General features: G+C 40.1%; 1 protein-coding gene across 1 annotated transcript in view; it reads right to left on the bottom strand.

The window, feature by feature from the left end:
• Positions 1-16,684, bottom strand: part of ONECUT2 (one cut homeobox 2) — a 67,302-nt gene extending 50,618 nt beyond the window's left edge. Inside the window, exon 1 of the mRNA XM_073620256.1 lies at positions 15,334-16,684. Within this exon, the coding sequence (XP_073476357.1) occupies positions 15,334-16,402 (1,069 nt within the window). The 5' untranslated portion in view covers positions 16,403-16,684. The remainder of the gene's footprint in view (positions 1-15,333) is intronic.
• Between the last annotated feature and the right edge of the window lie 1,018 nt (positions 16,685-17,702).

Genomic DNA, 17,702 nt, shown 5'->3' with positions numbered 1-17,702 from the left:
GCGAAAGTATGTAGGCATAGGACACACCCCCTGCCACACCCCCTTAATGGAGAATTGAACAAAAAAAAAAAGATTAGTTAAACCCAGTGTTTTTTTTTTTTTTACCATTACTATTCCTTTATATTGGTTTTTGAAATTTACAAATGCAGCAATTTACAAATTGGATGAAAGGTTTAGCGCTGGAAAACACTTTTTGATAGATTTGTAGTAGTGCATTTTATATACAACTATATAGATCAGATCAAAATGAGGGACAAATAAGGAGGAACGAGGGACAGAGGGACATTGTTTCAAATCAGGGACGGTCCCTTTGAAATCAGGGACAGTTGGGAGGTATATTGATGCACAGTGCAGTTGAGGAAGACCCAGCTCTAGTCCCTGCATGGAAGGGTGGCTTCACAGGGTGCTGACAAAGAAAGGAGACACCACGAAGCAGGAAACCTGGGGCAGCATCATGACACAAGTTTGAACTGGAACATAGGCAAGAATAAAACAATAAAACATAAATAAGCAGCATACTCAGTAAGTGATTAAACCAGCTTCCAAATGTGCCTAAAGCGTTTGTTACCCCAAAACTTCATACTCCTGATATGTGCCTGCTGTACCATGTACTTGTATGGGAAAGCAGCCTGTTCTCTTTGTATTGCTTCTTTTGTGTGAAATCCCTGGTGTTCCTGCCAGTCCCTCTGCTTTCCTAATAAAAGAAAACTGACCACACTAAGCAACAGAGCACAGCGTGGTCAGTTCTCTAGCTATGCTGGGAATTCAGTGTGCTCTTTTCAGACTCTCTTGATCAGACTTGTCCTGACATACCCCCCTGCACAGCTATTCACTGAGAAGCTCAGTGTGCTGCTGCTTCTCCTCCCCCAGTTCTTATGCAGCTGAGAATAGAGGAGCTGTCATCACTTCTAAAAACGGGAAAAAAGGTATTTATATATTGTTTTTCATATCTATACAAAAATGTTTTGCCTCTCATTTCTATTTTAAACCGAATGGGGTGTTTTTCAAGGTGATCATTTACAATCACTTTAAGGGTATAATATGAATTTATTAATTGGTTAGGTGTTGTTCAGATGGTCATATGATTTTTATTTATGATGCATTTTCTTTTTTTTTTTTTTTTTTAAATGTTCCATATATTTAGCTAAGAAAGGTTACCAATGCTTTACGGACATTATAGCAATTACAGCTGTAACAGCATCAAAATAGAATGGTTAAGTACAATGTCGATATCCAATCAGCACCATGTGGGGAAATTCAGACGAAGGAAAGGGAATAAGCAAATGGAATCACGAAGAGAACACAATGGGGAAGGAAAGGAAAAAGAAACACAGAAATTCAACTCCTCTGATAGCTGCACCTTTCTATCTATACAGGAAACAACAAGGCCTTAAGTAGTCCACCTGACCCTCGGATGGGTAACATCATTTGCATGGTGTGGAGGCCCCAATGTGTAGAAATGTTCATATCTTTCTTTTGTATTTCAATTTATGAACCCATGCCCCTGTTCCCATGGTTCTATGAACCCTAATTAGCCATCATTATTATTATTAACAAAAGGGATTAAGCATTTTATGGTATGTACCAAAAGTGGTACAAGGGATCTCTTGTAGGATCTTATAGACGTGAAGGTAGCGTAGAAAGAACAATACATTTTCTGAATGATCTCTGGTCATGTCTCTCAAACTTTTTGCTTATAGGTCAACAATCAGACATTGCGAGTAGATATCCCTAGATAGTGTTCCAGTCTGAGACTTGAAATACATGTTCTTACTAGATTTACAGTTGGACCTTCAATATTCCTACTTAGAGAATCACCTAATTGATTATATCTATGGCCCACTGGTCATCGAGTGAGCAGGTCAAAAATTGTTTAGATCATTATAGTTCCCTAATAGATACCCTCTCCCTATCCATTGCCATAAATAGGCAGTGCTGGGACAAAGTTATCCAGTGCCCAAGGTGAAGATGCCAAACTGCCCCCCCCGGATGGGGCAGAGAGGTAGTACAGAGGGTTGGGCTGTGTGGTGGGACAGGGCTGACAGTGGAAGAGGAATCCCCTGGTTTCTTGCTGATGTTGCTGCCCACCACCAGTGGGTGTGCTTGGTGGTGGATTGATGCTGCTGGTACTGAAGGTGTGCTGGGCTCTGTTCCTGGTTCCTGGTGTGCCTTGTCTTCCAAGTGCTATAGTCCCCCACCAGAGGCGGCTCTCTAATTAGGTAAATTAGGCGGTCGCCTTAGGCCTCGCCCCCACAGGGGCCTCGCGGCCGCCTAATTTTCCCATTTCACACTGCTTTCTGCGAACCGCTGTGGGTGTCAATACACTGTTTATGACATTCTAATATATGAGGTAACTCTGTGCTGGCTGGGTTATATTAACTTGAACTTCATGTAAATGGAGAAATATGCATGTAATATATACTATATATGTTGTATATATATATTTGATTAAAGAAGAATTGGTTAGAGAGAATTCTATAATTATATAATTTTTATTGCTTGAATTATTTTTCCAATTATGGGGCCTCATGTCTCAGATTTGCCTAAGGCCTCACAAAGCCTAGAGCCGCCTCTGTCCCCCATGGCTTACAGTAAAAGGGGTCTTCTGTTACACATAAATTACTAGTAATGTGTGTGATTCTGTAGGGAAGGAGGGTGCTGCTGAGCGCTGGGGGGGATTTAACTTCTACCCTGCTTCTCATTCCATAAACGTTTTCAGTAGTAGTGGGTAGGCGATGATCATGCGACAACCCACCCTCCCTCCCACATGAGAATGCTGCATCCTTATCCCGGCCCTGTAAACAGATGACCAGGTCAAATGGACATCTTTATGAAGCACCGTTTAGGGCTCCGGAGACACTTTATCCTGAGGGCAGCTGATCACGTCCTACACATCCAGCCACCCACCATAGTCTATAGTGGACTCTCAAATCATCTATGTTGAACATTCACTAGTGGCATTGAATGAGCACCATTATTTCACATATGAGTACTATTAATCATAAATAAGTACCGGTTATCACAAATGAGTACCTGTGATCATAATAGAAGATTCACTTCTATTCACAATAATTCACTTCCTCCAGCCCCCATAATAGAAGATCCACTTCTATTCACAATAATTCACTTCCTCCAGCCCCCATAAAACAAAGCAGCTGTAATGTACTGATCACCGTTTGCAATGCTCTTGCAGGCTTAAAAAAATGTTAAAAAATACCCATTTTTATATTATTAATGTAGCTGCATGTATTCAATTTTTGCAAAAGGTGGACTTTGCCTTTAACAGCAATCCAGTACAATGCTCCTGTGTGATATTTCGTCACACTAGTTGCAGGAAGGAAAACCTAGGCAACACACGGGGGTTTGTAACTGTGTGGTTTTGGCGAGAGAGGCTAAGAAAACGTCAATAAAATCAATAAAAAAGGTTTTCCTCGTCCTGCATGAAATAAGAGTGACTGGTTTAACTTTCTTCCCTGACAAATGCTAATCAATGGAGGTTTACACGCCGGCCTCACCACAGGCTGGGCACGCCGCTGTCTCCCTGTGTGATAACCGTGCGGTGCAAAGAGCAATGCTGACGTGGAAAGTGCGCCAATCAGATTCAGAGCGGCCTATGCAATAAAAGATCTCGTCGGTCACTTGAGATCCGGTAGATTGTCTTATGAACCCCTAATAAGTGCTGCAGGGGAGAGGAGAGAGCCCTCACCGCCTACTGGAGTGTATTAATGATGTCTGTGCTGGCCCAGCTACTACATTCCTTCCTTCACCTCCCTACATACCCTTTTATGTAGCAGCTGGGGAGGATCAAAGTGCAATACTTTAGAATCTCAGTTGAGTGACAGCTCTGGGTCTGCTGGTGCTGCTGACATCATATCCATGATGGTGGCACCCAGCAACAGTCATAGGCCTTTGGTGACTACACAATGGAGGCTTTTACAGGAACATGGGGCAGGAATGCTTAAAATACATTAAATGCACATATAAACTTATGGGAAGATTGTTGTAAAAGTGAACGATCTGGGTCTCTTTATAGCCAAGTCCACTTTCACACAGCAGAATTTGTCCTGGTTATTTTCCACTGTTAAACTACCTGTGCACTTGCACATAAATGGACATCCCCAGTAGCACACACCTGTTACAAATGCACTGCTTTTGTCATTAAAATCTGACCTCATCTACACTATATTACCAAAAGTATTGGGACGCCTGTCTTTACACGCACCTGAACTTTTTTATTTATTTTTATTTTTTTAATTGGTTTTAGTTATTCAAATTTATTTTTCATAAACACAAATAAGAAAACAATAATCAGAACACATCAAACAAAATAGAAGGCACCATTGGAAAAGTCATAGTCAATGAATATCACAGTGTACAGATTTATACCATAAAAAGGGTTAAACCAAGGATATCCCTTCCAGAACCCACCGATTCCCAAGGAGAATAATGGAGATGGGTGGGGGAAGGAGGAGGAACATCAGTGGTACCTCCCAGAATGCACATGAACTTTAATGGCATCCCGGTCTTAGTCCGTAGGGTTCAATATTGAGTTGTCCCATCCTTTGCAGTTATAACAGCTTCAACTCTTCTGGGAAGGCTGTCCACAAGGTTTAGGAGTGTGTCTATGGGAATGTGTGACCATTCTTCCAGAAGCACATTTGTGAGGTCGGGCACTGATGTTGGGTGAGAAGGCCTGGCTCGCAGTCTCCACTCTAATTCTTCCCAAAGGTGTTCTATCGGGTTGAGGTCAGGATTCTGTGTAGGCCAGTCAAGTTCCTCCACCCCAAACTCACTCATCCATGTCTTTATGGACCTTGCTCTGTGCACTGGTCCAAATCATTTGGTGGAGGGGAGATTATGGTGTAGGGTTGTTTTTCAGGGGTTGGGCTTGACCCCTTAGTTCCAGTGAAGGGAACTCTTAAGGTGTCATCATACCAAGACATTTTGGACAATTTCATGCTCCCAACTTTGTGGGAACAGTTTGGGGAAAGCGACTTCCTGTTCCAACATGACTGCGTACCAGTGCACAAAGCAAGGTCCATAAAGACATGGATGAGTAAAACATGGATGAAGCATAATAACTTGTGTTATGGTGATGCATTAGGCAAGAATGACATTGCTGGTAATACCTGCAGAAACCTGAAATATGGACCGCATACATTTTAGAAGTCTTTGCACGAATCCAAATGCACTTGGTGGGCATGCACTGCCAATCCCATGCATGCCTACCCAACAGAATTGTATTAGTTACACAATGCCAAACAAACCGATTGGTGGGCTTACCAGTCAAAATATATGCCTTATAGGGCTCGCTCACGCAAGCAATAAGGGGGGGGGGGAGCGATTAATCCTCATGACTGAGCGGCACTTTCACTGCTACAGCCACTACCTCCTGTAGCTGCCGAGGCAGCGCCCGGGGGTGCATATATGCTGTGGCTGCAATGCTTTTCTGAGGGTCTGCAGCAGGAAATATACCCCCTGTCACTTTTCGTGGGCATAGCGCCTGCTAATCACAATTCAAGTTGTGTTGCACCACTGTGGGGATCAAGGGGTTAAACAGGCAGTGAGGAGGCGATACAACGCTAGTGTGAAGGGAACCTTAGGTGCTTTGGAGTTGTAACTTAACCACTTGCCAACCGCCTCACAGTACGGAGTATGGCCGCAGACCGGCTCTCCTGTGCCGAATCACATACCTAGTGCGTGATCCAGCACTTACGTGTAGGAAGGCGCTTACCGCCACCGGTGCTACCTGTGCTGTTATTAGTCACAGCACAAGCCAATCAGCAAGTGCCAGCCAATGGATGACCACCAGCAGGTGGCGGGACAAGGGGTGGGCGGCAACGGTGACTGCCCTGGGTGCAATGGCTTACTGTAGGGATGAGGGCGCCTTCCTTCTGTTACAAGGCTGGCAGAAGTAGTGACAGCAGCAATGATTTTGACAAGCGACTGACTGCTGGGTGTAGGATTCCTTAAGCTTGCACATCATGAACTGGGGGGGGGGGGACATTATTTTGCAGATATAGCTGCAGATTTACAAAATATAAAAATAGCTTTTGAAATGACATTATCTTGTTTGAGTTATCATTCGGAAGGTATATATGCTTTAACAATATGATATATATATATATATATATATATATATATATATATATATATATATTACACATATACAGTATATATATTTATATATTTATACTTCAACTCCAAACATCCTGCTGTCATCAGCTGCTAATGCGGTACAATGTTCTGCTGCCATAATAAAAGAGCAAAAGTAACAATAACATAAATATAACATGCTTTTCAAAACAAACCATCTAAAAAAAAATGACAAGTCAGTCTCAATGTTTAAAAAATATCCTCTACTATAGCGAAATAGTTACTGTCACCATAAAAAATAAATCACAAGAATTTGGGTATAGCGAGCATTTTTGCACACTAGCTCTCGCATTGCCCCCCGGTGGTCAGCACTGGAAGGGTTAATCCTTTGATTGACAGCTCCCCCCCCCCCCCCCTTCCCAATACAAGCTAACGTTATCACCCAGCCCAAACACTCTGTATTATTAGGCCTTCCCTTTTTAACCCCAGGAGAAAATATCTAGATTTGATTAGAAAAGGCAAAGTCCACTGTCCTGATTAAATTATCTGTTGTAGTTCGTCATTTATAACCCACACAAAGGCTGCATGAATATAGCAGCAGCAGCAGGCCTTGCCTTATGTAGTAGTTGTCTGTACCTGGGCTGGGGGCTAAGATTTACCCAAATAAGGATGTTTAATGAACAGCAACCCAAAATACCAAATGTACTCAGTATACCCAATATACCCAATACATCTAATATACACAATATATCCAAAATACCCAATGTACGCAGTCCACCTAAAATACCCAAAATACCCAATGTACCCAGTATACCTAATATACCCAATATATCTAATATACACAATATATCCAATATACCTAATATACACAATATACTCAGTACATCTAAAATACCCAGTATACCCAATGTACCCAGTATACCTAACATAGCTAATATACACAATATACCCAATGAACCCAGTATACCCAAATATACCCAATGAACCCAGTATACCCAAATATACCCAATGAACCCAGTATACCCAAATATACCCAATGAACCCAGTATATCTAATATACCTAATAAACCCAATATACCCAATGTACTCAGTATACCTAAAATACACAATACACCCAATGTACCCAGCATACCTAAAATATACAATATACCTAATATACCCAATGTACCCAGTATACCTAAAATACACAATATACCCAATGTACCCAGTATACCTAACATACCTAATATACACAATATACCCAATACAGGAGCTCAGAGGGTTCACAATACAAAATCAATGCAGCAGGCCTGATTTATTATAAGCAAAACACTTGAAAAACAATTCCGAGTTTGTATTTTTTTAGTTCTTTTTAATGATAGATAGATAGATAGATAGATAGATAGATAGATAGATAGATAGATAGATAGATAGATAGATAGATAGATAGATAGATAGATAGATAGATAGATAAAGTACCATGTGACAGCTGAAACTCAACAAGATAAAACAGTATAACAGCTTGTAGTGAAAGACTCGGGTGTATTGATTATTACATCCACAGTACATATTACTAGGCTTCATATTACTTTATAAAAGTACAACATTCAAATATGTATTACAATACAATATAACCTATGTATGTATTTTTTATCTATCTATCTCTATCTGTCATGTATCTCTCTATTTTTAACTTTTATTATTATTTTTTTTAATCTATCTTTCTATCTATGTATCTATGTATCTATCTATCTATCTATCTATCTATCTATCTATCTATCTATCTATCTATCTATCTATCTATCTATCCTGTTCTACATAAACTACAGAGAGACTATGGCACATATAACTGGGCTTCATATTTATTTTTAAAAAGAAAAATATTTTTCAAATATTTATTTAACTTAAATTTAACCTATGTATGTGATCTATCTATATTCTATTGATAGATAGATAGATAGATAGATAGATAGATAGATAGATAGATAGATAGATAGATAGATAGAAGGAAAACATTTAAATTGATTCAAATATCCTTATATTTCATCTATCAACTGTTTGTCTATCTATTCTGTTTTAGCTATCCATGTATGTATGTATGTATGTATGTATCTGTCTATCTATTCTGTTTTAGCTATCCATGGGAGTTATTTATGAAAGGCAAATCCTCAGTTTGCACTACAAGTGCACTTGGAAGTGCAGTCCCTGTAGATCCGAGGGGGACATGCAAGGAAAATAAAAAAGCATTTTAGCTTGCACATGATTGGATGATAAAATCAGCAGAGCTTCTCCTCATTTCAGATCTACCCCTCAGATCTACAGCGACTGCACTTCCAAGTGCACTTGTAGTGCAAAGTGGATTTGCCTTTTGTAAATAACCCTGTGTATCTATCTATCTATCTATTTATCTATCTATCTATCTAGCTGTTTAAATATATTTATCCTTCTATCAGTCTGTGGTCTAGGTATTCATCTATTTTGTATGTTCTCTATCTACACATACCTCCAGATAGAAGATATTTCTTTTTCTTCTATCGATCTGTCTATGTTCTAAGTATCCAACTATTTATGTATATTCTGTCTACACATACAACCCGATGGAAACTAGGAATATATACAGATTTATTTATCTATCATCTAGCTGTTTCTCTATTCTGTATTTCTCTATCTCCCCCAAACACTGGATAGAAGGGAGAGATATTGGCTGTGAATAGATACATTCATGTATTGATGTGCCCAGTTCAGGTACTGGTGAGGACTGGGACATGTGGGCCTTCACTAGGGGGTGACAATGAATGTTCCTGACCAGCCAAAGTCCTCCCTATTCCAGTCTGTGGAAGTCCTATTGATGTTCTCCATAGAAAAGGGAATAACTATTACACTTTATACATTGCTAACACCAAAACGTCCAGCTGGAGAAAATATTGCAGCATATTAGAAACCAACCCTCTGTCTGTCTATGGACTTCCTAAGGGGTGGAAGAAAAGGGAGAGAAGAGGGAGCATGGGGACACTGGAATACCCACTCCCTTCTCCTGACAAGATACATAGATAGATAGATAGATAGATAGATAGATAGATAGAGAGAGAGAGAGAGAGAGAGAGAGAGAGAGAGAGAGAGAGAATGAGAAAAATGGAGAGGGAAGGATGGATGGATGGATAAATGGATGATGGATGGATGGATATTTGTTCTGTCCCTCCCCCCAGCCCGGTAATATATAGATAGATAGATAGATAGATAGATAGATAGATAGATAGATAGATAGATAGATAGATAGATAGATGTGAGATAATGAGAAGGACAGAGAGAGGGAAGGATGGATGGATCCCCCCAGCCCGGTAATATACAGATTGCACGGTGTGTGGAGGAATGGAGTGGATCTCGGTGCAGTGGGGGAGGGGAGGGGGTATATATGATCCCGGACAAATGATCCGGTGTCCTGTCCGGGGAGGGCTGTGCTGGGAAGGCCGGAGCTTCTCCTTACTGGAAACCAGGCGGATCACTTATCAGATCAATGACACCCGGGTCCAACGTGTGTACTGTCAGCGCTATGAGTGCTCTGCAGCCTCACCACCCTCCCGGATCGATCAGCACCATACACACAGGGGGGACACAGGAAGACATGGGGGGGCAGGGGACACCACCAACCTCTCCACATAGGACACCTCTCATCTTCATTATTATTGTCAGCCCAAACCGTCCACAACCCTCCTACTGTCATCGTTATTTTATTTATAAAAAAAAGTATTGTTATTATTAATACTACTACTACTAATAATAGAATAATAATAGAAAAACGCATCAATTGAAAACGACTAATAATAATTATTCTTTTTATAATTACCATCAACATTTTATTTGTAAAAATGTATTCATAATAATAATTTTTAAAATAAAAATGATCTAATAATCATATTAATGATAATAATGGCTGTCGTTGTTATTATCATTATCATTATCATCATTTAAATTATAAAATGCATTATTATTATTATTACTACTGTTGCTGGTATTCTAATTATATTATTATTTTCGTTATTCTATTACTATTATTCTATTTTCTTAATTACCTTTTGTAGTAATATATATTAGAATTTACTTAGCATAGAACACACATAGAACACTCATACATGCTAGTAAAATTGTGCCCGTTTTTTAAACGTGTGTTCTATTATATATAACTTTTTTATGATTTTACATTTTATTCATTACATTGTGTTTTACTAATAGAGGTGAACAGCACATAACCCAGTTGGAGTATCTATAAAAGGTATGGGGGGCCTGTTCTGTACAGCCAGTGTCTGCCTATATTACCCTGTATAATATCATATCGTGTATTTTATCTTTTAGTATTATATAGTGCATGTTATTCTGTATATTATCAACATATATATAGTATCAGATTGTATATAGTGTCCTGTAAAGTATTGTATAGTTTAAATCATCATGCATAGTATTATATTGTCTATATTATCCTGTATAATATCATGTTGTGTATATCACCATGTATATTGTATGTATTATCCTGTATAGTATTATATTGTGTATATCACCCTGTATAGTATCATGCTGTATATATTATACTGTATAGTATCACATTGTGTATATTATCCTAAATGTAGTATGATAACTAGTAAATACAATAAATATGTATCCAATAAAATAGGTTGAGCAGAGAAGAAATGTAACTCTTGCTCTGATAATTGATCAGTATACATTGTTCCTCTGATTTGGATACATTGTATCCTCCGATGTAGGGAGGAAGACTCTACCATGGATCGCCTCCTGTGTGATATAGAAATAGGAGGAATCCCCCCATGGTGTCCTCTATGTATGGAGTCCAGGGACAGGTCACAATCCCTATTGTCTCCTCACCCAACAACTGTCATTTCTAATCACAATCATTCCTTATTTTCAATATTACCGACTTCACTAACTGTTTACCTACATATTATAATCGGTGTCGGTGCTACAGTGTACTACCCAGCCAGCCAGTGACAGGTAGAAGGTAACATGTTCTGCAGTGATCGCAGGGAACTTCCAAGTTCCATATAGCCGGACTGTCCTGTATCTGCTGTGCACTGTGGACAGTTGCTGGGCAGAGTTCTGCCAGTTACAGACCATCCATGCTGCCCACCAGCAGAACTGGGCCTGTCTGGGCTGATGGTGGCAATGTATTCAGAAGGGAAAGAGAGAACATACCAGGGACATCATATTGTGACTGGAGGGAGAGCAATCTATACATACATATTCAACACCGCACACAGACGTCTATGAAAAATCAATTGCATCACAATCTATGGACATAACACTGGCCGGACATACAGGGTGCTGGGGGGGAGTTGGGAGATAATAATAATAATGTATTAGTAATAGTAGTAGTAGTGTTTTACCATTATTTTATATATATATATATATATATATATATATATATATATATATATATATATATATATATATATATATATATATATATATATATCTATATCTATATATCTATAGATATATATAGATATATACCTATAGATATATAGATATATATCTATATATATCTATATATATATAGATATATATAGATCTATCTATCTATCTATCTATCTATCTATCTATCTATCTATCTATCTATCTATATGTAATCATTATATTATAGAAAATATGTACATCTGCACTATCTCTGTATTCTGTATTAGTAATAGTAGTGGTAGTGTTTTACTATTATAAAAAAAAAAATATATATATATATATATATATATGTATATATATATATATATATATATATATATATATATATATATATATATATATATATATATATAAAATCATTAAACAAAATATGTACATCTACACTCTCTCTCTCTTATATATATATATATATATATATATATATATATATATATATATATATATATATATTTACCTACATAAGATACTGTATAAACAGAATAGGGAGGGGGACGTGATTGGGGGTTTACTAGCATGTCGTCCTAAGATAAATATATATGCCCTAACACTGCTCAGGCTCTGTCATCTGCTGTGTGACTATCACCTACAGGGACAGAACAAAGAGCTGTGTGGCCGGTGCTGTGTGCACAGTTCCCCCTCCACTCCTTCACCTTGAGACAGTTGCTGAGCTCTGGGGGGACAACAGCTCCTCTTGATCTCCCAGACCCCAGGCTGCTGGCTTTCTGCCTGTTTAACCCAAAGCAAGTGACACTGGCCTCTCCAGAGCTGAGATAGCCATCAATAATTTATAGAGATGGCTTCTGCCCTTCCAACACTTCATTCATGCAATCTACCCCTAACTCATTGGCAAGATAAGAAACCCCCAATCACAACCCTCCACCTACCATCACTGTCAGGTGTACTGCCCCCCCCCCCCCCCAGCACTGCCTCCTTCTTGGCTGCCAAGGGTTAAACAATACAGCTGTCTTATAGAGGGGACAATTGCAGCTTGCATGGAGTGCAGCCCCATTAGCAGCGCCTAAAATGCAGTTTTAATATGATATCAATAGCAATTTGCTGCCCATGATTAATATCACAAGCACATAAGCAACCCCCTATACTGGGCTGTCTTCAGACGTGACCAGAATGCAGTCACATCATTTCCCCCCTCTCACACAGGCCTCCTTTTTACAGGCGGCTAATTAAGTGCAAAAGGAGCAGAATCTTGTCTTTAATTGTCCAAGTGCACAGCTCCAGAGCGTCTGCCACCCAACCCCATTACAGACAAGAGCAGAGATGGCACCCAGCATACAATGGGCTCGTGTCAGGGTCATTATGGCACAAAGGTGTCAAAACATCAGCTGCATTTAAAATGCAAATGATAAAAAATGGCTTTCTGCAGCCTTATCCTGGGAATTTATTTGTGTGAACTGCAGAGCACACCCAAATGTCCTGGGCTAAAAATAACTGGCTGTATTGTTAATCAATAACCAATAATGAATATTGCATAAGAAGCCCACAGCTGGATCTGTGATAGCAGAAAGGTATGGGTATACTACACTACACGTGCTGATAACTGGGCACCTTCCTAGGGAGGGCAGAGCTGACCCATTGTGCTATGTACTGCTCTTTTGTTCACTAGCAAGGCATGCAGTTCAGCATGGTGACCCTTAAGACGTATTGCATTAATAAATAATCATTATTATTGAGGGAACACTTGTCTGAGAATAATACTCATCACAAATATAATTATGCAGATGTAGCTTTATATGTAAATTATTACATAGGACACACTTGTCTTTTTTTTTTTTACTCTGGTACCAAATATACTGAGATTGCAGCACATTGCAACGTCATCAAACACTATCTTCGCACTGAATTTCATAAATAATAAATAATGTTTACATCGCTTTTATATTTTTTCCATAGCACTCAAGATCTTAGCCTCAGAACAATAGATGGGTGCGATTCACCAACCAGCCACTAGAGGGGGCGCGGCGATCCACAATGCACATGATGAACAATATACAGTACCTTCAATCGATTGCAAGCTTTGGGATTTTTTTTTAGGTGACTTTAACTCCATAAGTAGACTAAACTGTAATAGTGTATAAGTAGCAACAGAAAAGACAGGACCAAGCACCACTCTCATTTATAGGGTGCAAAAGTGTGTTACAATTGCATAGGTTTATCCTTATGGGGCTGTGTTTTTATTTCAGCACTATGGTCATTGCTGGGACTTGTAGTTCCCTGCAAATGACCGCTGCAGGTGCTCTGACTCTATGACCATGCAACCAAACATCACGATTATTATGTTTAAAATTCTACAACATATATACTTAAAATATAGAGGCTGACAAAGGCTTGCCAAAATAACACAAAGATCAACCATTCCTTTTAGCAAGTGATATACTGATACTAAAGCCAAGCCTATATAGTTCTATAGACAAAATGGGGCTATTTATGTTGCCTATGTGCCTATTTAAAGCCGATCATTACTATAGTTCTATAGACAAAATAGTGCTATTTATGTTGCCTATGTGCCCATTCAAAGCCAATCAATACTGTTCCATAGACAAAATAGTACTATTTATGTTGCCTATGTGCCCATTTAATGCCAATCATTACTAGAGTTCTATAGACAAAATAGTGCTATTTGTGTTGCATATGTGCCCATTTAAACTTGATGGCTCACAATTGCCCTGGATGACACAAAGATCAAGCAGTTGCCTTCTTTAAACAGTGATATGGTTAATTCATGGTCCATTTAAAGCCCCAAATTGACATAGGTAGACCATATTATGTGTTTTATACTACACATGTGCCTACAAAAGCTCCATGGCACATAATTTACCCATAATACAGAACGGTCCAGCCAGCAGTTATCTACTGATGCCATCAATGCCATGCCTTACTATGGCTCCATAGACACAAAAAATGCTTTATTTGTTGCCCATCGAGGTAGATAAATACACACATGGCACAAGGTTCAAGCACTTCCCTAGTTTAAGCAGCGATATACTAATACTAAAGCCATTGCATGCCAAGCATTACTATAAGTGCCTTTGATGCCACACGTGCCTACTCAAGCTTCATCTCACACCATTGTCCAATGACACAAGGCCTTGCTTTCTTTATACGATACATTAATGTAAAAAAAAGCCACTGAATGCCAAGCATTACCATGGCTCTGTAAGTGCCTTAGATGCCACTTATATGCCTGCTAAGACTTCATGGCACATCATTGCACAAATGACACAAAGCTCAAACACTTGCCTTCTTTAGATAGCAATATACTGATATTAAAGTGATTAAAAGAAAATTACCATGGTCCTATACGTGTCTTTTTATGCCACATATGTGCCTACTAAAGCTGCATGGCACACCATTGCCCAAATGACACAAGGCTCCACCACTTTCCTTCTTTATACAACAATACAATAATATTAAAGCCACTGAATGCCAAGCATTACCATGGTACTGTAAGTGCCTTTGATGCCACCTACATGTTTACCAAGACTTTATGGCACAGCGTTGCCCACATAACACAAGGCTCCACCACTTTCCTTCTTTAGACAGTACAACCACTGAATGGCAATAAGTACCAAGGCTCTGTAAGTGCCTTTGATGCCACACATGCCTACTAAAGCCTCATGGCACACCATTGCCACAAGGATTAATCCCTTGTCCTGTTTTGATTGCTATCTACTCCCACGTCACTGATGCCATTACTGGTTCCAGTGATGGCACACTGAGCAATGTCCTCAGTGGCACCGTTGGTGGTCATTCTGAAGACCCCTGGTGGTTCCCACTCACCTGCAAGCCTGAGAGCAGACATTCTTTGGAATTCAGGCTCCTGCAGCCACTTCCACATCCTCCTGAAGGTCTCCCTGCCAGATTTCAGTTTACTCCAAGGTTTGGGGTTCCTTAGAAGGTCTGAGAGGGTACCCTGCGACCGGCACAGCACCCTCTGGGCGAAGATAGCCTGGGGGATGCTGTACCTTTTAAGTTCGGCTGTGATTCTCTGCGCTACTTCTTTGGTATTGATCTCTTCCAACTGTCCAGAGTTGCTGAGCTGGGACCCGGAGGAGGAGGGTGGCCTGTCACGGCTGGAGGTCAACACAGGCCCATGAGATTGAGCATGGCCCGGGTGGCCAGGATGGTGCATCCCATTGAGGTGAGACATCATGGCAGATGGTGGGGTAGCCAGGCCCCTGGAGAGGTGCTGGTCGCCTCTTGCCAGCATGGCAGTGTGGGCATCAAAGTTTGGGCTGAGCATCTTGTCGTGCCCAGGTGGTCCATAGTTGTGCAGGCTCTGTTGGCTGTTGTGGATGGAGCCCAAGCCATTGCCTAGAGGGGTGGCTGTCAAGGGGGACAAGCTCTGCCCCATGCCAGTCATGTCCTTGTAGGGGCTGTACAGGTTGTTCATGGAGGGGATCCCCCTGTCATCCCTCATCAGGGTGAAGCTACCACTGACATTGCCAGAGAGGCGCTGGTGGTGGTGATGGTGGTGGTGGTGGGGATGGTGATGGGGGTGGTGGAACTTGTCTGACACGGTGGAGATAGGGGGCAGTGGTTGGAGTGGTGTTAGGGTGGTGTAGGTGCTGCTCATGCCCATCCCAGGTGGTGAGGAGTCACAGGGCATGCTCATGGCATGGTGCAAGGGGATAGACAGCTCGGGACGGTAGTCCCCAGTCCCATCCAGGATGGAAGCCATGCTGGAGACCATAGCAGACCTGGACGATGGAGAGGACAGCTCCTGGTGGATCCTCCGGTGGTGGTGGTGGTGGTGATGGTGAGGGCTGTGGCTGCTCATCAGATCCTGCTCATGGCTGCTCCCACCATGCAAACTGCCAATACTGTCCATTGTCATCTCTGGGTTCATGGCGCAGGCATCCAGCTCTTTGGTTAGGCTGCATCTAAAGGCGTCCTATAGTGTTCATTCATTCCATGGGTGGGGGTGTGGGTGAGTGCGGGTCAGGGGTAAGGCCTTGGAAGGTGAGTGCAGGTGAGGAGTGAGTGGTGAGTGCAGGTCAGAGGAAGGCTATGTGTGTGTGTGTGTGTGTGTGTGCGATGTCAGGCGGGCCAGTGCTGCTCCTCCATGTCCCAGCCCTCTCCTCCTCTCACGTCTTCTGCTTAGGCAGCCGGAGCTGTCCACAGAATGGCTTTGCTGAAAGCGCAGCCTAGCCCAACCGCTGGACTAGCCTTGCGGACGGGCGCCGCATCCAATCACCGGCCTCGGCTGAGCTCTGTCAGGAGCTTCCAGCCAATGGCCGCGGGCGAGGGCGGGGTTAGCCCGTTTCAAGACCGGTTGAGAGGTCTCTACACATTGCTCTAGTCTTTTTTTGCAGGGAAGAACAGTTAAAGCTGCAGTGTCCTTTTATTACTGGAGCAAAAGTGCCTGGGAGTGCATCAGGGTGCATTAAAAATCAATGAATTCTGGCCCAATTCAAAAAACATACACCTTTCAGCCAATATTTATATTTTATTTTATATATATATATATATATATATATATATATATATATATATATATATATATATGTGTGTGTTTTTTTTCTTTAATCAGTCTCTGGACTTGGTCAATTCTACCCCATCATGCCCTCATCAAGCCTTAAAAAAAGAGAAATGATATATTTACGTATATATATTATTTATAATATATATATATATATATATATATATATATATATATATATATATATATATATATATATATATATTATATTATATATACATACATTTTTAATCTCTATTTTTTAAGGCTTAATGAGGGCATGATGGGGCAGAAATGACCAACTTCAGAAACTGATTAAGAAAAAAAATATATATATATATATATATATACACATACATACATACAACATATATATATATATATATATATATATATATATATATATATATATATATATATATATATATATATATATATATATATATATATATATATATATATAATATTTTTTAAAGACTTTATATCTATCTATATATATAGATCTATCTATCTATCTATCTATCTATCTATCTATCTATCTATCTATCTATCTATCTATCTATCTATCTATCTATCTATCTATCTATCTATCTATCTAGCAGTTTCTGAAGTTGGTCAATTCTACCCTCTAGCTCTCATTGATTACAAAAATATATACATATGTATATGCATATGAGGGCATGATGGG

Source organism: Aquarana catesbeiana, linkage group LG01 (genome assembly GCF_042186555.1).
Source record: "Aquarana catesbeiana isolate 2022-GZ linkage group LG01, ASM4218655v1, whole genome shotgun sequence".
NCBI classification, from domain to species: domain Eukaryota; kingdom Metazoa; phylum Chordata; class Amphibia; order Anura; family Ranidae; genus Aquarana; species Aquarana catesbeiana.
This window is presented reverse-complemented; position numbering and strand designations above follow the sequence as displayed.